The sequence below is a fragment of the Lepisma saccharinum genome, chromosome 6 (genome assembly GCF_977018435.1).
Source record: "Lepisma saccharinum chromosome 6, izLepSacc3.1, whole genome shotgun sequence".
Lineage (NCBI taxonomy): Eukaryota > Metazoa > Arthropoda > Insecta > Zygentoma > Lepismatidae > Lepisma > Lepisma saccharinum.
In genome coordinates, this window is record NC_139234.1 from 92,298,752 (window position 1) to 92,321,078 (window position 22,327).

At 38.9% G+C, this 22,327-nt stretch overlaps 1 protein-coding gene across 1 annotated transcript in view; it reads right to left on the bottom strand.

Moving 5' to 3' along the window:
* The window catches only part of GlyT (Glycine transporter), a 135,996-nt gene that overhangs the window by 81,393 nt on the left and 32,276 nt on the right, over positions 1–22,327 (bottom strand). Inside the window, exons 3-4 of the mRNA XM_083124458.1 lie at positions 18,877–19,155; positions 9,749–9,902 (exon numbers count right to left, since the gene is read on the bottom strand). Of these exons, the coding sequence (XP_082980584.1) occupies positions 9,749–9,902; positions 18,877–19,155 (433 nt within the window). The remainder of the gene's footprint in view (positions 1–9,748; positions 9,903–18,876; positions 19,156–22,327) is intronic.

Genomic DNA, 22,327 nt, shown 5'->3' on the forward strand with positions numbered 1-22,327 from the left:
GAGCACTGGGAGGCCGCGTGTGTCGGAAGAAAATGTCGCGAGAATCCAAGTGTCTTTTCAACGTAGCCCTTCCACATCAATACGTCGTGCACGTCAGGAGTTGCAACGGCCTCAGACAACTGTGTGGAGAGCTTTGCGGCGTCGTTTGGTGATGAAGCCATACAAGTTACAGTTTTTACAGACGCTGTAGCATGAGGACAAGGGAGAAAGAGTGGAATTTGCTGGGAAGATACTGGAAGCTGTTGAAGAGGTTAACAGTTTCACGGGAAGACTTGTGTTTAGTGACGAGGCTACTTTCCACCTTAGTGGTAAGGTTAATAAAGAGAATGTAAGAATTTGGGGTCTACAAAATCCACGTGCGTACATTGAACATGAAAGAGATTCACCAAAAATCAATGTCTTCTGAGCAATATCCCGTTCATCTTTGTACAGTCCGTACTTCTTCAATGAACAAACAGTTAATGGTGAGAACTATCTTGCTATGTTACAAAAATTGGTTGTTTCCAAGGCTGCATGAAGAAGGTTTTGACAACATAATTTCCCAACAAGACGCCCCGCCCTCCCCTCACTGGCATCGTCAAGTGCGCACTTTCCTCAATGAAACTCTTCCAAGATTGGATTGGTCGTCAGGCAGTTAACGACTTGACACTTTTCAGCTGGCCTCCAAGATCACCGTACTTTTCTCCGTGTGACTTCTTCCTCTGGGAGTATATTAAGGAAACAATTTATGTACCAACAGTACCAAATGACCTGGACGATCTGAAAAATCGAGTCATTGCTGAGGTTGCTTCAGTCACGAAAGACATGCTTGCCCGAGTTTGGGACGAATTTGATTACCGGTCGTGGAGGACATATTGAACATCTGTAGATAAAACTTGTAGTGTTTGTGAGTCTATGTAGAATGTTTCACACATTTACTATTAAAGGTTTCCAAAATATACGAGCTCTTTAAAATACGTATATTGTTTTTGAATCATCCTGTATATCCACTCATATTGCAAGTCAAGGTTATTCAGAGGTTACTCCTCGCACATGTTGCTCATCGCTCTTCTGCACATTGTAGAGTGTCACTGGAGCATCTTTACCGCATCATGCGCAAAGCCCCGGGAATTTGAAATTAATGGAAGTTGAAGTTGATTGACCTTCTTCAGGATAAGAACAGAGATGTAACATCGTTAAATAGAATTAACTACCGAGGGAAAAAATCGACCTTAGAAATGTAGCAGAATATATTAACAGTAAGTAAAGTATACTGTTGGAAACCGAACGCTCTGATTTTCTTTTTTTACTTCGCGTTTATGCTACTACTTTTGGCTAATTGCAAAGTTGAGGATGAAAGTGATGAGATGAAATAGATGAAGCTAAAATCACAAACACATATGGATAGCACACAACACAAGTCCCATGGGTCAAGACGCCAGATCTTCGTTAATCTGCAAAATACAGTTCAGGGTGTACTACGTGGAGGTGAGTTGGACATTTGGTGTCTTTGAGAAAGGGCCACCCCTTACAGCCAGGGCTGGCGGAAGGGAGGAGGGCGAACCGTGCCACTTCCCAGAGCGGCAAATTTTCAGGGCTTCAAAATTTCAAGAGAAGAAAAAAATAAACCTATTGAAATCTTGAAACTTATAATATTGTATTATATAACTTGGAAGTTAATAAATGCCAACCCACCGTTTTGAAGGAACGTATCAGTAGTATCATTTTAAAACCACTGAGTGCCGCAAGGTGGGAAAGCAGATTCGATGCCTTAACTCCGGTGAGATATGAAGTGGAATAGGTATGTCTATGATGTGCTGTTTCCAATAAGTGGCGACAATAAAACTGTCCAAATGGTCGCACATGAGGGTCAGTGTACTGCAAACCAGTTGTGTGACTTTACATTCTTTGCTCACCAGTTATCTGGTATGACATTTTACTCCACGTAATGCAATGAGTAAATGTCTTCAAAACATTAATCTACGACGTGTTAGATGATTTCTTGGAAGCATGTCAGCGTTTTGAAAAAAGCAGGAGTGATGAAAAATTTCGAAGTTTCTTAGACGCCACTTGGCAGCCTGGCAGGGACTCCCTCCCTGCACTCGTGGAGGGGTAGGGAGGCGGCGACATGTGAGTCCCGGTTCATCACCTATCGGGATGGCGGGTGAGAGGGGGTTTAAAATAAAATGTCAAAAATGACCTAGATTTGCGTCGAATCCATAGTTTTCGGAGTCTCTAAGCTAATTGGTGGCATTCACGATGACCAAACTTGGTGCACATATGCCTTACAATCTGGAAAGAAATACTGTGGGGTAAAACACCCCTGGCACCCCTAGGTGTGGGGTGGGAAGTAGGTGATACGTAAAAGTAATCGAAAACGACCGATATTAGTGTGGAATCCATAGTTTTGGGGGCCGCTGAGATGAATAGTGACACTCCCAATGCCGTTCAACACCAAGTTCATTTTACACTATAGTTAGAATTCATTATTTTCCTGTTTAATAGAAGATTGGGATAAACAAATAGTTACCCGGGCAATCAGCTAGTATAAAATTAGTGTCGCATTTTTTAAAGTTTAGCCGTGGTCTAGAGAGATATCCTTTTGTGCTCAATAGTATTGAAATAGCGTAACAATTCTCATATTTCTTTTTATAGAAGATGTTTTACTTAGGAATGAATTGATTTTCAATTTCCCGTTGCTGCATAATGACGGCTGGGGGGGGGGGGGTCGAAAGGGAACGGTATCTGCCGCCACTGCCCAGGGCGGTAAAATGACTAGCTTGCTGCTGTGTTGCAAACTGTTTAATAAATCTAAATTATATGTGTGTTTCATCCTGCATTTCAACAAAACGCACAAGTAACATGAATAAAGTATTTCAAGGAGAACATGCGTCTTTTTAGGTCATTGCAAATTCGGAAATCCAGAGACTGGGTGTCGGATCTCATTTGACGATTTGGCATCAGTGTAATTAGCACAGAGTTGTAATAGAAGTCACATGTTATCATAGAAGCAGCTTTTTTGGGGAGGTAAATTCCACATCAGGGTGGGTATGCAAAAGAAAATCTATTTATTATTTTTTTTTCATTAGTGCACCTCAACGTGTGCCCATACAACAAGATCTGGAACAGAGATTTGGTGTACACAATCCTTGACGAAACCCCAAAGGGAATAAATCGAGGGGTGATATTATCAGGAGAGCGTAGGGTCACGGCCTATCCATCTCCCAGGGTAATGTCTATCCACAATATCTCGAACATCATTAAACAAATGCAGGGCTGCTTTCTGGGAAGTAGGTACTCTTCAGGCATATCGCAGTAAATGTTCCCTGTAATCAGTCGTCGATTAAGAAAAATGTGCCTAGAACACAAATGGCAACAACAAAGAAAACTTTTTGAGCTATAGAAAATTTTGCAAAAGCCCGCCCTAGTCTATGTCATGTGGTTTCAGAGTTATGTTTCATTATAATGGTAACGGGACTTTAGGAGTACCCTGTACACATATATCCTAATCGTTCAACTCCAACCACCAGACAGGATACCGTGGGTGGAAGCCGACATTAAACACCATCGTAACTTGTCGCGGTGGCATCCTGAGAGCACCATTATTCCACGGGAGCGGAACGTGACGTGGCGAAAGGATGTTTTTCTTATTTGATCGGTCTTTCTCCTGCAGGACAAGCGACGTTTATGGCCCAGGCCGAGATATACAAGAACAGTCGATCGATTCTTCCGGTACAACTGGAATTTCCGAGAAAGAAAATAAAAGGTTTTTTTTTAGAAAACTGCAGATCGTACAACCGGAAATGAATTGCCGTTGCTCTTTTAGCACTATGAGGACGGTGATTTGCTAGCTACCAATTAGGACTAATCCTTCAACTTCACGGGTACAGTTTTTCCTGGCAATACAGCGTGTCCAGATATGATTCACCTAATAAATATTGTCCACAAGAAAACTTTGTGTGCAAGTGGAGTGGAGGTCGTTAGTATTACCATGAAGAACATCTCCAAAAATTTATTCCATGTGCTTGACAACGCTCGTTACCATCATGCATTGAGACAAAACAGTAAAATGGCGACGACGCAGGAAAAGGCAATGTGTGTGTTGTGATAAACAAAATCTCCTGTACAAAATTCTCTAAGGGGTTACGTGAAGGACATCGTCTACAGCAAGAAACTTACGGACTTAGTTACCGAGAGCATTTCTCCAAATTTTGTTAGGGTAGGTCATCCGTTTGTCTTACAGATTTCTAAAGTAGTTTCTCAAAGTATTTTTCTGCAGCGAAAACCGAGCATCAAAATATCTAAAATTAGATCTTCTGATCTCAGGTTGGTGCACTCAGAACATTGGTGATTTAACTGTCTATTTTGGCCATTCTATCCTCCCCTCCATAGTATATGAAACTAACGATAAAAAACGCAAGGAAACTGCTGCGAAACACGTTTCATAAACTCCGGAAAAGATGACCAGACTGAAATTTGGGACTTTCACAAGATTTTAGAATGACTGAAATGTAGGAAAAGTTGACTGCTCACCCATCATCTTAGATCAATTGTCCAAGGTACCTAAGTGCCTCGTAGTCGCTATATGAATTTCAGCTAAAAATTGTTAATGTTTCTACAGTTTTCCTGGTCACAAAATTGTCAACTTTGCTCCATTCAACTCCTGTACCCCTCCGAAATCAGGCATTATATTACAAAGGCATTAAAGACTTTTAGCTCTAATGATGCCTTAAAAGTACTGCTATTTTCATTTCGTTTTCTACAAGATGTAGGTTTTTCATCCGCCATCTTGGAAAATATGAACCGATATGTGTAAAATGCAACACAAGGCATTCTCCTGAAGAATTTGTGCGTAAAAGCTTGATATTTAAGGCAATTATATGAATGACCCCATTCCTCTACTAAAATGCAAAATGTTATTAATATAACATAACCCGTGGCTCTACAGGCCAGGAAGAGCCTTGGCCTATCTCCCGACTGCCAGTCTCCTCTCCTAGAGGCGTAGAGATCTTCAACCGGTAATGGGGTGAAAAAGATGTTGAAACCGAAATATTGCTCTAAAATTACCGGCATTTTAGGTCCTTACACCCAGGGGTGTAGTCAAAGGTATACGACGGTATGTATTTTTATGTAAATATTATTCCAAGTTTTTAATTTTTGGTGTAATTGGTACAAAGTTGTTAACAGTATAAAAAAATGATGATTCGCAAAAGCAATGTCAACAAGATTGATTGGTTGATTTGGTGTTTAAGTCCACTTTATGCACAGTAAGGCTAATCGGGACTGGATCTACAGTTTAAAGTGGGATCCGAAGCACTTGTGCCTCCACTGGGTACAATGTAAACAAGAAAATGAAATACAATTACCTGCTGTACGGTATAAAATACTACTGTATCCCATGTATTTAAATGCAATCATAAAAATATGTTGTTGTTTTTATTAATTTAGAAAACTTCTCTATTGTAGTACGGTCCTTCTACGCCAATTATGAATATGTCATGAACGCTCAACAGTATTCTGCCATGAATGATTTTTTTTTCAGATGTTAGTTATTGATTTCATTCATATTCAAATATAAAGTTATTGGAAAGATGGTGTCCACTTAACCTTTCACGAAACTTTGCATACACCCTCTGAAAATTTTGGGACAACAGCATTGCTTACATTACAAAAATATAGTCTAAATTGATACGAAAATATCAGCAGAATTTGGAATTCCCGCAACATAGAGAAAGTCGATAATTTTTTCTTGAACCTTGAATTTTTTTTTTTCAGTTATTCAAAGTGTGTGCCTGATAAGAAAATTTCTGCTTAAAATCTCTAAATTTACCCCTTGTATCGCGGGCACAATATCCGTGTATTGCTCCCAATTCGAACACTCACCCTCCCTACAAGACGCACTACATTACAGAATTTTTTTAGAAACCTATAGCTCGACTAATGCCCTAAAACTTCTAACGGTTTCATACCTCAATCTACAGAAATGTAGGTACACACATAAACTCAAATTATTTAATAGTCGAGCTAGTCCAGCAGTACTTCTCAGCCATCAATGTCTTTCTCATTACTGCAGTTGGAAATAATTACTGTTAGATCCACCAAATGCTAAAAAAAACGCAACTTGAATTATCTTCTTCAGTTTATCTCTCTGTTAATTCAATACAAGCAATTGACATTAGGTGACATATACTAACACACATACTTCAACCTTAAAAATACAGAATTTGAAAATGTTCCTGGATGAATGCATTACGATTATTCAGCAAATACTAGAGATAAAATATGAAATTTGGTGATATGTAGGAACTTAAATCAATATCAATTTTTGACATTTACCTTATTATCTATTCGTGAAAGTCCATAGATTATAAAAGTTAAATTATAATGTTTCGTGAAGCAGAAAAAACATAAAAAAAATTAGTTTATATAAATTACCCAAATTTCCACTGTTGAAGTTATCTGTCGAAGCCAATATATATCCAAGAATTATAAGTTCAAAAGTAGAGGCTCATTTAAATGTTTTCCAGACATTCATTAAATTACATCTACTTTTGTTGAGTCTTGTTGATTGTGCACAAAGGCCTATTCTACATTTATAGAACATTAGGATCATATAAATAAATGTGTAGATAATAAGTTTTCTCTGGGATATGTGAAAATGCTCAGCACACAGATTGATAAAAAATGATCGATACCAGTGAATTTTCATGAAAATTTAAATGTTTCCTAAATAAGTCACATTCCATATTTTAGGAACACATTTTCTTGCATATCCGGAATATGATATGTGACGTAGCTAATAAAATGTCCACATAAGAGGTTAATAACTATTTAACAGTGGCTTTGTTGACGCACAAAGAGCCCGGAAATATGCATGGGGTTTAATTATTCAAGATGTGGCCATATTACGTAAAACTTGCTACCTTTATAACCGTATAACTCTACAACTGATAGGTATGGGAATGAAAAAGTTATGTATTTGTTACTTTAATGTAAGCCGATAAAAACGTGAAAAATATAATTAGAATCTTAGTGTTTCATGTAAATATTTACCCTTATCTGTGTAGGTTTGATGTTAAGTTATTTTAAATCTCGCGAGAACATGTAAATATGTTAAATTTTTGTACTTGTAACCACTGTGCGAATTAAGATTTTTGGTTTGAAGGGGGATGCCCAACCAGTGGTGTATTTGAGATTTCATTTCGGGAGCTAGGTTTTTCTGAGTGTGCAAATTTGTATGTGTTAGCAGTTAGTAAACTTAACTATTGCCTTGCGGTTCTAAGTGCCTGATAACATTGGTTCTAACCTAGGTCATTGATGGTTAATATAACATTTACATGTAATTTAGAAACACTTAGTAAAGATAAAAAAGTAAAGTGCTCCCCTGTGCTTAGTACCACGCCATGAAGGCGTATAGGACGCTTAGTACAATTACATTCTAAGAAAGCCTAAACTCATACACTAAAAGAGCTACCTAACTAGTAACACCGAAAATTTACCAAATTTCTATTCCCAAGTTCAAACTTAACGTCCATCTAACCTATCTACAAGTTTCTTGTGAATACTTTAATACATGTAAAATAACAACACTGTCCCATGAAAGCTCAAGTGGAAAACAGCCTGCTGGAATACGATGTGTCGGCTCGGTGAGGTTGGTCAGTGTCAGAATAATGGCCTTCATTAATCCACAAGGCTGCATAGTTTTCGGATGGGAAATGAACACGAATGATTTTTCAATTCTGTTTGTTACATAGTTAAGAAATGGTATATAATATAGACTAACCCCATATGCTAATGAAATTATAGGTGATCATCAATGTGGATTTAAACGTAAAAGATGAGCAACAGTTCAAATTTTTCACATCAGACAGACACTTTGAAAAAAAAGTGGGAATATAATCAAAATGTCCATCAGATATTCATTGATTTTAAAAAACATATGATTGAGTCAAAAGAAAGAAATTATATAATAAATCAGTCGAGTTTGGAATACCTAAGAAGCTTGTTAATATGATAAAAGTATGCACCAGTGAAACAGAAAGTAAAATTCTTGTGGATATTAATATGTCTGACAAATTTACAATTCATGATGGGTTAAAACAAGAACATGCATTATCTCCAATGCTCTTTAATTTTGCCTCAGAATATGCTGTTAGGAAGGTAAAATAAACTAACGAAGGACTAAAATTAAACGGTGTAACTCAGTTGTTAGCATATGCAGATGATGTAGACTTACTGGGGGATGATGTAAATACAATTAAGAATAATGCTAAAATATTTCTCAAAGCAGCTGAAGAGATAGGTTTGGAAGTTAGCAAAGAGAAAACTAAATATATGCTTTCAGCGTTAGGTAATAATCAAAATCTAATTATTGATAACAACTCGTTTAAACAAGTTTCCAAATTCAATTACTTTGGAGTAATACTAACAAATGAAAATTATACAGTATTAAAGAGGAAATAAAAAGTAGACTTAATTCAGGAAATGCATGTTACTTTTCTCTTCATAAACTTTTGTCTTCTCGTTTAATATCTAAGAAACTAAAAGTTAAAATATACAAAACAGTAATTTTGCCTCTAATATTATATAGATGCAAAACTTGGTCCCTTACATTGAAAGAGGAACATAAATTGAGAGTATTTGAAAATAAGATCCTTAGGAAAATATTTGGAACTAAAAGGGATGAGGAGACAGGTGAGGGGAGAAGGTTACATAATATAGAACTGCATAATTTGTATTAATGTTCAGATATTATTAGAATAATTAAATCAAGAAGACTTAGGTGGGCAGGCCATGTGGCACGAATAGGAGAGGAAAGAGGAGTTTACAGGATTCTTGTTGGGAAACCTGATGCACGAGGTTTGCTCCGCTCACGCTCCTGTCAAATATTATTACCAGTTATGACCAGGCCGCGAGTGGAGCGGACCTTGACCTGAGAGCTAGGTAAAAATGCTCATACTTAAGAATCATTGAATAATTTGTCAGGACCGAAGCGAACCATATCCTGACCGTTGCTTGAGCGTAGATGTGAATCAAGCGTAAAGCGAAACCTCCGGGCTTTTTCGCCATGAGTGAATGTGTCTGTTGACGGTGAAGATGGACGCTTGCGCACCCCTTACTTTTCTTCCGCACTCCCTTCAGCACCCCTTTTTCGAAACCAATTTCAACCGAAAATACTTCACAGAGGAAAATGTTTGGAATAACGAAAAATAGTTTCTGGCAACCAAACATTTGTTTAAACAGGCGACAAACAAATGGTTATTCTCCACTACTAAATGCTCTTTAGTAATCGAGCACATGTGCTATTAGTTACCAAAGGATTTGTTCCAAATTACCAACTTTAGTGAATGGCACTATGTTTATTGTTTACGGTTATCAAATAGCACAACCAAACGTGTTCTGTTAATTCAAACAAATCAGTTTTTTCTGTGTTGCATAGTCATTTACGTTGTGAAAATGTCGTCATGGGGGTAGACCACTATTATTGTATACTATAGGCAAGCTATTGACATTGATCTAAAAGGGAAGCCACATTTACTTTTGTACATGCTGTGGTGAAAGTAAGCAAGCAACGTTGAATCAAGACATTGTCATATTTCCATAGCACCTACTAAACGTTTATTGGCAATTGATGTAGTGGCTAAAGCAATCATACATGTATCATTTTCCTTTATATTCAACATCGCAACTCGTAAATTTCATTCCACACCCTCTCAGCACCCCTAGATGGTTAATCCTGGCACCGTATTTCCACAGTGGCATTACTCACGTGAAGTATTCCTCCGCCGGGGGGTGCCTCGTGGCGTGCGCTGCAAGCTGGCTGATGTTTTGGGCCGCCGCCTCCGTCGCATTGTAGCACGTCTGGTGGTAGAAGGTGCCGTTCTTACTCGCACAATCGTCCGCTTGTTCGTACGAGTAGCAATCTAATCAGAGACAATTAAAACGTATTTAATATCCACATACATACATCATGTACTACATTTACACAGGGTGAGCGAAATTCAGGTTACATAGGTGAATGGCCTCCACGGTCGCCAGAACCAACACCCTTGCAAATTTACTTGTGGGAACATGTAATGTCAATCGCGTACTTTTAGAATAGTAAGAGCCTTGGCCACTTGAAAGGCGCCATTTTCCAAATCACCCTCACCACACTGTAGCGCTTGTCTGGTCTTACATCGGGCGCCCTACATGCTGGGAAGGGAAGTGGGGAGAAGGGAATACACCGCAGACCAACCAGGTAACAGCGGTGGAGCCTAGAACTACGGCGTCACGGGAGGAGGTGCTGCGCGCACCTCGTTCTACAGGCTGCTGCGTTTCTCATCGCGCTGGATTGGTCGCTTCCCCGCTCCCCACTTCCTTTGCCAGCATGGAGATCGGCCGCCGTAAGACTGGACAGAATCTATAGCAGACATCTTACGCAACTGAGAGCGTCGAATTGAAGCAGATGGAGCTCACATTGAACATGTACTTCAGCTGTAACCATTACATATCAACCATGTGCACGTGTGTATGCACGTATTTGTTTTCCTATGTAAACATTTTTTGCTTCACTCAAGAATATAACTTACACATGTTCCTGATTATCAAAGACACATTACTCCTGTAAAATACAGGCTCAATCACGAAACTGCATTACTACAGTTATCTTCCTTTGCACTTGCCTGTAAAATGTTGGAGGCAAAGAGGAAAAGGAACTAATTTTACAAACCATTATCAGTAAGTACACTCTGTCTCAGGAATTGATGGAACAATATACAGTGGGTTGTGAAAGTTATGCAGGGTTCTAAAAAGCTATAATAGGTTTATTACAACGAAACATTGTTTATTTTTTACACAGAGGACAGATTAAAATTTTGTTTTGCACACACTGCTGAATGACGTGTATGCATGGGGTCTGCCTTGTTTCACTTCACTTCTGCAACCTTGTGTTCTGACGTCAGACGAGAAATGCTTACGAGGTTAGGTTAGGCCTGTTAGGTTAGGTTCCATTAGCATAAATACATTGAAAAATTATTATTTAGGCTAAGAGAACTAAGCATAGCTAGCCTAACATAGCAACGTAGGCATTTGTCCTAAAATTAAAAAGCTTTCTCCCGTGACGTCAGAACACAAGGTTGCTAAAGTGTTGTGCGATAAGTGAGACCCGTGTGGAGGTGATCACGCGATCACGTAATTCCAAGATGGCGTCGATTCAGGAAAAAGCTCAATACGTGTTATGGCTTGCGGAGTTAAAATCTTATGTTTTGGTGCGGAGAAGGTTCCAAACGACGTTTGGAAAAACACCTCCAGTGGAGACAAGTATCCAGAGATGGTACGAAAAGTTTAAGGCTACAGGAAGCTTAGCAGATTTGCCATTTAGAGCACCATCAGAACGCAATTTTCAGAATCAAACGAAGATTGTTGAAGAGTATTTGGGCGTGAATGGAGCTCAGCTGGAGATCTGGCGATTAACCAAACCACATCAAACGTTATTTTTAAAGTTTCCTCTCTACGTAACAAACAATATTTCGTTGTAATAAACCTATTATGTTTACAACCGTTCAGGACTTTTAAAACACACTATACAATAGAATATTTGTAATATAACAGAGTGTATCATATTACTTTTATATATTTTAAAGAATAAACGTGTAATTAGTTATATCAATTAGATGGTCAACCTCACGAAATTGTACGAATTTTGTATTTTCACTATTTTCTTACTTATTCATTATATGTAATTATTGTGAGTCATTGTGATAAAAAATATTACTTCAATAAAAAATTTCAGTCTGTCCATGAAACTTGAAATTTCATTCCAGAGATACTAAGGGGCTGTATTACGCTCATCGATTTTTTTTGTAATAGAGTGCTTAATATTTATGCTATTGTATTTGTTGTTCATCGCTATTTTTTATAGTTAATAGGCAGGAGTTTGAATTAACAATTTTTATATTTTAGTTAGAACATCAGGAAGCCGTCAACATAAAAAAATGTGTGCACTTAGATATAAACGATATTCATTGTTACTTACCAACTTACCAAAATTGTTGGTAGATGAATTTCTTAAGGGCATAATGAGAATATGACTTTACTATGGAATAAACACATAGAAAGATTATAAAACTAATGGGTCAATCCATACCAAATTGTCCAGCACTGGTTGTTGGACCATTTAAAAATATTTTCATTTTTGTTGTTGTAACCCCTATGCAAGAGTAGTTAAAAAAAGCATTATTTTTCTAAAACTCCAGTTTGTTTGAAAATGGCGGCCATTTTTGTTCCATGACTTGGGAAATTTTTGATGATTTAAAAAACTAATTTTTATTAGGTCCCCCTGAAAAGCATGAAAAACAAGCATTTTCAAAGAGCTATAACTCAAAGAGGAAACCGGTAACAGAGCTCAAATAATTTCTGCTAAAACTTTGGATATAGGCTATATGTTCCTCCAAAAATTTATATCTCTGATATTACATTACTTTCCTACTAAAACAATCCTAAACTTTGATTTTTCCTCAAAATTAAATATCAGTTGTGGACCTAAATTAATGCAATTTTCATTAGAGACGGTGATAAAAAGGTATATAACATGAAATGTAGCTTGAAAACTGAAAACACTGTTTTCACCCCAGCTTTCTATTATCGCAACTGTCTGCAAAGGCCAAAAATGTCGCAAGTCATTAAACATAAGTGGTCGCCATTTTCAAAGAAAGTGAAGTTTCAGAAAAATAATGTCTATTTTGAACTACTCTTGCATAGGGGTTACAACAATGAAAATATGAAAATTTTGAAAAATTGTCAAGCAACTCTTTTTTTTCTTTTTTTCCAGATTTGTATATAAAATTTAGCAATGACCGCTTCTGAATGGTTCTCGTAGATCATTGAGGAAATCTCTTCTTGCACAGATAACTTCCAAACCGAAGGAGCTCCAGTCCTTAGGCTCCTGCGGGTACTTCTGGCGATTTAGGGCTAATGACTATTTAATATCCTTTGGGGGAACATTCTCGCGAGATAACGGATTCACAATAGGCGCTCTCTTGAGCATTAGGGAAACTTTGGGAGCGAGGTTACATCAAGCTGTAAGACATACAACAGAGGCCATTCGTCTCGCTCTCTGTGTTGTGTCGCAGAGTCAGTGACATTGGACGAAATTTAGCTTTGGTTCTCCCTGGTATGAAGAAAACAGGATGAGTCACCCAACATTACCATCGCAAATATTTCGTGAACAACAATGAATATTGAAAAACTACTTGCACAGACATAAAGTTGGGATTAGGGCTCATGAAATGGAAACCCCATGTTGTTTCTAGCGCAACTGAAAAAAAGTAAGTTTGTATTGAAAATCATGTTCTTTACGTTGTTGAATGTATTGTATCCACTAATTTCATGAGCCCTTCTCCCACCTTTATGTCTGTTCAAGTAGTTTTTCAATATTCATTGTTGTTCACGAAATATTTGCGATGGTAATGTTAAGTGACTCACCCTGTATATTACACAAATATATTTTATAAAAATACGGTCATCTTAAAATTCATTACGGGCCTCCTCGATGGCATAGTGGTATCGTTGTTGCCTAGTAATCAAGGTATTCCGGATTCGCTACTTGGAGGAGACATATAATGGTTCGGATTTCACTTTAAACTGTGTAATGACCTTGACATTACATTGTATTTTTTTCTTATTTAGTTAAAATATTGTATTTGTGCTTTTTCAATTTGGCAAATATTTATAATGTCATAGACAACTAATGTCAGATAGAAAATAAACTAAATTTTATGTACCATGACCTGGCAACATTTAACAAACTGATAGATTTATCAACAAGCAAGAAATACCATAGAAACTAGGGAATATAGTGGAAAAAGATGTCTTGAAAAATTGCAATATGTGATTTAAAGTTAATTTAATTGCTGTTAAGGGTACGTTTCCAAGAATAAAACTTGTGTAAAGGTCAAACGGTAAGTTTTGTTTTCCACGCCTTGTAATTGATAAGAGTCTTGTGACAACGACATGCGGAGCGAAGGGTAAATTCCTGAACTTACTGAAAGGTACGTAACAACTGTAGGTCCAGTCCCGATTAGCATTGATATGCATAAAGTAGACTTAAAAACTTAAACAAATAAACAAAATTCATTATAATTATTTCAATTGTACTTTGTAGCAATCGATCTCCATCGTGGAGTGGTTAGCACAGCGCTCTACTGCCCCAGGGGTCCCTGATTCAAATACCGCCCAGGCCATGGATGTTCCTTCCAAGTGTTTCATCATCAATTTCACTCATCCTCATCTTCGCGATAAGCCAGAAGTGGAATAAAATCTAAGTAAATGAACCAAATCAATTAGTTTATATATCGTTGCACCGATGTCAAAACCGAAAATGTGCAAATGTTGAATTGTTTACCCTTGACAACATTTATCCAAATGTAAAACCTGGATATTGAATATTAAAATGCTTTCATCTCAAGAGTAATATTTAGCACATTCGTGGTTTTGCCACATTGGTGCGATGGTATATGTAGTATTAATATTAGGAAACCTAATACAATGACAATTTAACGCAAACAAAGAATTTTTTGTGAGACCATTGCCTTTCATTCATCACATTACTTGACTGTTAATTTGTTTTCCGTAATTGATAATTTTTAATATAAAAAGGCATTTGTAGAATCATGCAAAGGTGATAACATCACCTGTTTCCCCAACATCAACAGGATGTAAAATAGATGAAGTACGAAATATGGATTTCACAATATTCGCTTTATTTACCACCAGATAGAAATCATTTATGTGACATGGTACACTCAGTAAAGTATGAGATAAATGTGTCTGTGAGAGAGAGAGCGAAAGACAGAAACAGAGAGAGAGAGAGAAAAGATGAATGGATATGAAGTGAGAAATTAAAATAGAATGGGTAAATGAGAGACAGAAAGAACGAGAGATTTCTGTGATTATTACTCGTATACACTTGTGGTACACCATACATTTTGCAAATTGTATGTTTGCATTCTTGTTTTAAGTCCACTTTATGCACAGAAGGCTAATCGCGACTGGATTTACAATTTAAAGTGGGATCCGAACCACAGAACTTTCACTGGGTAACAAACCCTTGCTTACAAGGAGGCGACGACGTTACCACTACGCCATCGGGGAGACCCAGTTTACATACAGTATGTCCCAGCATAAATAAAATCCAGGTTTTGCAAATTATCACTGCCAATAAAATCGCTAAAGCCTTTTTCTGTCTGTCCTTAGTTCGATACCCCGTTGGTAACTCCAATGATTCGGTGACGCTGTCTTGCATTGTGAGAACAACCGGGAAGCAATAGCAACGGATTCAGGCCTCAAAAGCCAGAAAACAGCGCCGACCACTCAACGATGAAGCGCTGTACGGAAGGCTGTTGTGCCACAGAGTTTAATTTTAGCTGTGTTTTCCTGAAGTTGATTGATTGATTGAATTGAGAATTCCGGGTGCGTCAGCATTTAGGCTATTTTGCACGCATCACATTATACGGGGTTCAGTCCCTTACCATAACTAAAGTAAACGTGTGTGAGGGCTAAAATATTCTAACTTGGGTTAAAAGCTGAGGCTGTAAAGGGGCACACGGCACACAAAAAGACAAAACAGAGGACAAGACACAGAGGATTATACTGGCCGTAGGTCCACACGCCAGCGCCTCGTTAGTCTGCAAAATGCAGTACAGTGTGTACTTACTACGTGGAAGAGAAGTTGACATTTAGGTGTACTTCATGGAAAGGTCACCCCTTGCACCGCTATTCTAAAGGTAAGTAAACAACACTGCAGTCTATGTATTTGGGGGAGGAGGGTACAAGGGTTTTAAAGCACTAATAAGGTGTACACACACAGTGGCGGCGATTGGGTTCCAAAACGGGGGGGGTCAAAGACAGTATATTTCCCTTTGTATATAAGGTTTAGCATAGTGCTTGGACAAAAGTAGCGAAAAGTGGTAGGAGCAACTCTCCCCCTTGTCCCCCCCTAATCACCGCCACTGCACACACAATATATTTTGCTTTAAATTGCCTAACCAACAGCTGCAACCCCAAGTGCAGAGATTAGTGCACTCCCTGGTCAACTATTACCTACAATCTGTCTGGGGAATATGTTCAGCAAGACCGCGCATAGGAAGAGAAGGGGCGGAAGCGAGTGGAAGGAGCAAACCAGTTGTCGCTGCTACAAGCGGCTGGTAGCTGCTTCCCCTACATGGACTCACTTCTTCTCTCGCGCGTTCATTGGTCAAGCCCTCTCGAGTCAGTACTTGCGCGATGTACTTGTTTTCATTCTCTTGCTCCAGAGATTCCCGAGACAAAGTTATGCTGGGGGTGTCTCACTTATCACACACTTCTCAAACACCTTTTTGGTCAGGTCCCGCCCTTCGTCTATTAACGCAAGTAAGGATTGCTTTCGTTTTCCTAACATAAAAAACAGTGCCTTTTTACGGGACTCGAGATAGCAGCTGTTGGATACAGAAGAGTTAGGTTAGTCACGTTACGTTTAGGGCTTCTAGCATAAATAAGAAAAAAACAAATACAACTATGAGCAGACTTGAACCAGAGAATGAGTAAAATTGTCTTTATCTGTTTTATTTTGCTGGTTACTGAAGTATTTGTAGCGTAACGAAGCTGTGAGCCTGTACTTTTTTCTAGAAGCTTCAATCTGACCAATTGTCATTCACTTGTTCTACCAGCTACTTGCTCCTCTTACATATTTCAAATATGCAAAGTCAAGTGGTTAGCAGGCTTCCTGAAGTGTTGGTGTAACAAACAAAGCTACCAGGTAAACAGAGAGTAATTTGCCAACATAATAGGAAGCCTGAGACTTGACGAATCGGCACGGAGGAAGTCTCCACTGCCAGAGCGATAGAGGAGAAGGGACACTCTTTGAATTGACTTGAAATAGACAAGAGGACTCTTTTGGTTTCTCTTCGAACAGACTGTCTGCCTGCCTTAGGCTGAAAGCTAGTACAGGCTTACGCTTCGATCTTTGATTTGGGCTTCAGACTTCACGTATTAGAGAGGTAATTATCCTTGTTTACCATGTATGATTCAAGTTCGAAGGTTTTAAAATCCAAGTGCTGACTATTTGCCATTTCCAGTTGTTTTGTAGTGCATTTTGTCTCAGTAGTACCTCTTGGCCCCTTACCATCAGACCAACTTGCTAGCGAGTAAGACTCTCCTCTGAGGATGAAGGAGATTTTAGGTTACATCACCCAATAAGCAAATTAGGAGTGGTTGGTTCGATCCCTCATTCACCCTTAGTCACATTGAAGCTTCTAGAAAAAAGTACAGGCTTACAGCTTCGTTAGGGTAGGGGTAGTGTAATTGAACACTTATATATGATATAGTAGTATTGTATTCTTGTTTGTTTCATTGTACAAGTTTTGAGGGTTAAGTGGCAGAGCAGTCACAGGCTGAACATCGCCCATGTAAAAAATCTAATATATAACAAGGAGAATATTTAGCCTGACGTCAGTAGTGTTGGGCGATATATCGTCCAGACGATATATCGCGATATTGAAAATTATCGTCCAGGCGATATCAACTAGACGATATATCGCCACGATATTTAGATGGGTCCGGTGTCCCATTCTACACCCTCGATTTCGGAAGTTGTTTTTTTATATAAAGATTATGTGATGCTAATTATGAGGAACAAAAATTTGGAGCGCGGAAACAAGTATTTACGAACAGCCGTTTGAAGTTGAGACATTGTCGTTTGAAATTGTTGAGTCCAAATTTCCCACCGATTCCGGGCTCCGCCCTGGAGAAATTGACCTACCGCCCCTACAGCTACCGCGGCCCCGCCTTTATCTATAGGATCCCTTTAAAAGGCATGCTAGAAATTGGCCGGAGTCACCTTCCCCCAACACTATTTGTCACTGTTTTCCGCAATGACGCATGAAGATACCAAAAATTAAGGCTAAAATTAAACCTAAGAAGGTAACTTACCTTTTTTACCAAGGCCAAACACTGAATTGCGGGTCGAAGTTAAATTTCAAAGTCAAAACATGAAGTAACTCCTACGTTGAAAGTCCTTGTTGTCCTTTTCCACAGAATACCACCCTCCACTCCCATCCCATCATAAAAATAAGAAGTCGCAAATTATTCCATCCCACAAGTCATTTAGAAAATACAACCCTCCCCTTTTCGGCTTGCAGTTGCCAAAAAGAAATTATTAATTCCAATTTCTGAAGTCGCATAAATGAAATCCAATGTCTGAAATGTCCAACCCGCCGATATATCACACAAATAACATAGCAATCGCAAATGTTCCCATTGCACAAGTCAATCATAAGAAGAAAGAGAAAAATTCAGACGTGCGCCTGTGACATGAATCCATGATCCGAAATCTTCAGACTTGCGCCTGTGACATGAATCCATCATCCGCCATCATAGAAGCCCTGAAAAACCTTTTTGACGTTACGCAAGGAATTTTAATTTTAAGAAAGACGTAAGTTTCGTAGCACGTAGATCTAAAAAATTAACTTCCGCGCTATATACAAACACTGTTTGTTATGAGGAACTAAATATTTTCACGAAAATATTTGAAATGTGCGGAAAATCGAGGGTGTAGAATGATACCCTGGAGCTATTTTGACTATATAATAGTGTTCGTATTATAGTATAATATTTTAGCGGTATGATATTTGGCGCTATATATCGTGGAGACCATATATGGCCGATATCACCATACGAAAAAAATATCGTATCGTATCGTATGTGATGATATTTTCTTGACGATATATCGCGGTATCAAATTTCCGTTATCGTCCATCCCTAGTCAGAAGACGAAGCCCGAGGCTCGACCAAATACATGTTTGAGGAGTGTGCGGTAAGTGAGACCGGTATTCTGGCGACTGTACAGTTCCCGCTTGCTACAAAGTGTCCCTGTATACTCACAGCGCGTGCTCCACTCGGGCTCGCAGTTGGCCCAGGGCAGATGACTGTTGAAGGAGGCGAACATGTAGAAGATGGTCCACGCGATGATGAGGTTGTAGTAGAGCATGACGATGGTTGACACGAGGACCATCCCGTAGCCGACGCCCTGGAACAGCGGGCAGAACTTCTCGTAGATGGCGATGGGGCCGAGGCTAGCGTACTGCCCGAAGGACAGCTCCATGAACATCAGGGGAAGCCCCGCGATCACCAGCATGATGGTGAACGGGATGAGGAAGGCGCCTGCAAGGAAAATACTTAATTTAAAATCAGCTTCCAAGGTGTCTGCAAGGAAAGTGTGGTATTTATTAGAAAGTGTGGTATTATTATACGGGCGTAATATTCACCATTGTTATTTATGGGTTATTCCATGGTTACTGATGTAACATTCAGAAGTGTTCTTGAGACCAGTGGCGGTTACTGATATTGTTGCGGTGTTGCACAACGACCGGATATTTTACCATGAAATGTGATGCTTTTTGTTAGTATTTTTTAATTGCTTTCCTATTAAATACATTGAACGTAAGCAAACCCTTGATTGCTTCAAAAAAGCTAATTCCATTATGATCCGTTGAAAAGAAGGAAGCGACCTGCGAGATTTAACAGTACATGAGTAGACGAACAGGTCGACGTTGCAGCGCCGAAGCAACGGACTGATCTGGAGGAATATTGGAAGCGAGGTTCAACGCCGTTCTTCCTATCCTCGCGCCTAAGCCGACTCCTCGTTGCAGGGACTGTGCAACAAAGGTCACCCACCAGGGAAGGAGATTTCACAACGAACCGGCAGGAAACGCTGGGATGTTAATTATTTTTCACTCCATTAGAGAGCAACAGCGTGCGAACAGTAGGCAAGGTCTTACTGTCCCGTGTTGAACAGCAAGAGACAAAATGTCCATGTTAGGCAAAGAAAAATATTTTCTTTTGGGGAGAATTTTAACCTAATTTACTAAGCTTACCACCAATCACCAATCCAAATTCAGTTTAAAATAAAACTTATCGTATACAAGTGGAGTGCTAGTTATCTTCCCTGATGTGGTGTGGGCGCTGGGACTAATTGTCTATTGTTATAGTTGCGATATTTTATGTACTGTTGTTAAGTCGTGTTCCAACCGATACCGATACCAATGCTTGAAAATTTTACCGTAACAATTAAAAATTGTTCAAAATACTGATTAATATTATTGGGTGAGCCCAATTAGAAGCATCGATTTATCAGAGTTTTCCTTCAAAGTATTCAACAGTTGAATGTGAACATTAAAGTACTTCTTACGTCACACAAAAAATACAATTCTGTACAATATTGTTGCCGAACAAATGGAAACTTCAAATTTTGCATGATAATTAATACGATCACCTCGAACGAAAGTATCACATGGAATTTTGCGAATCCTGCGAAAGGGCCGCTACCGGTGAACAAAATGCAACCGATACTTTCCGATACCGATACATCGACATCGGCTCAGCCCGAATATAAATACACATAAAATTATGAATATATATAATTACATTATAAATATATAAAAATAAAATTATATATAAATAAATTATATTCGCTGCAACCACCAACATTCCGCACCACGAGCCGCCACTGCTTGAGACACAGCTTTGCATTTTTCACTGGACATTCAATATTAACACTACACTAGAAATCAATAACAAGTCAATCAAAGAAACGATCACCCAATTATTGTGTGGAGATATATAGAATTTGTATACAATTTTGTCCCCCCCTCAAAAAAAAATCCCATGACGCAGGCGCGTCATGAATCCATCCTGTGGACACCCCTGGTTGGAGGCAATGTTTTCCACATTTCCATTTAAAGTTTTATCAGTTGAATTCAATATGGCGGCCACCAATATGGCGCAAGTCCGCTTCGAACACACCAATATGGTTCCGGTTCCCCCTAGGCCTCTTTCTATCATGACCAATTGTACCCAGCGTAGTAGAACTACTAATCCTTGTACTTGAACATAAAAATACAATATATCCTATGTCAGCGGTGGAAATTTAACTACGTCTAATCGCTTGTGTATATCCATTATCATGGCCTCCCCGATGGCGCAGTGGTAGCGCCGTCGCCTTGTAATCAAGGGATACCGGGTTCGATACTCAGTGGAGGCACATAGTGGTTCGGATCCCACTTTAAACTGTAGGACCAGTCCCGATTAGCCTTACTGTGTATAGAGTGGACTTGAAACACCAATCAATCAATTATCCATTATCGGTGTAGTTGGTACTCATTTTATTGGAATATGGATCACGTTTGGTGTAAAAGAGAGTGTAAAATTCTGTTGTGTTTAATGCGAAGCGCCTCACTCAAACATGCCCGTATTTTTTTTTTATTTGCTAAGGAAACCTTTGACAAAGTATAATGCGCCCAAAAATCGCACTTAAACACTCAGGGCGTTTATTTCCCTTTCCCGTCACGTGATCTGCTCCAATGGGAGCCGCCCCCGCACACCATTCAGTCGCCGCCACAGGAATAGGCGTAATGAATTAAACATTTCCTTTCTTGCGACGCGACACATTGATGTTCTAGAATTCCTGTAGAGGCTGGAGGTATAAGCAAGAAACAACCGGGGAATGAGATTTCCTTCCCTTCTATACCGAACATGAAGAAGAGGAAGAACAATGAGCGCGTGTGCAGTGAGGCAGTGTGCGAATTAACGGGGGGTGCCAGGGTTTCCCGCCCCCCCCCAAAAAATATCTCATTCCCTGCCATCTTTGAAAGCATGTAGTATACAATTTCTCAACTATGTACCAATCACAATTGTAAATTGTTCGTGTCTATTAAGACCCAGTCATCAAATATTTTCCTGCCGACAAATATGCAGCCTTGCGGATTAGCGAAGGCCACCATTCTGAATCTGACCAACGTCACTGAGCCGAGACAACGGAGTTCATCCCATTCCAGAAGCCTGTTTTCCACTTAAGTTTTCATATGCTGATATTTTACATGTTTTAAAGGCTACAGCCGGATTGCACACACTTTTCCAGTGGTATCTGATAAGCCGGTCACAATGTACAGGATTGCGCACAAAAAAAAATGAGGCGATGTTGTCAGATGTAAAATGTTCTCAAACCGTTCTCACTTCTGTTGTGTTTTACCTAACCTAACCTAACCTAACCTATCTTGACTTGCTACATTTACTGGTCAAATTACATTTTTTTATTTAATCCTTAAGAGATTTAATATTTTATTTCTAATTTCCCTCTCTCTCTTCTTATGTAAAGAAAAAAAACAATTTTGCGCACAGACTTTAAAGCTATCAAAATGGCAACGTTCGATCAAAATCTGTGCGCAAAACAGGTCAGTGAGATTTGTGCGCAATCCTGGATCTAAAGTGTGCGCAATTCAGTTGCGGCGGTTTTAAATTGTTCTAAAGAAACTTGTAGGTAGGTTGGATGGACATT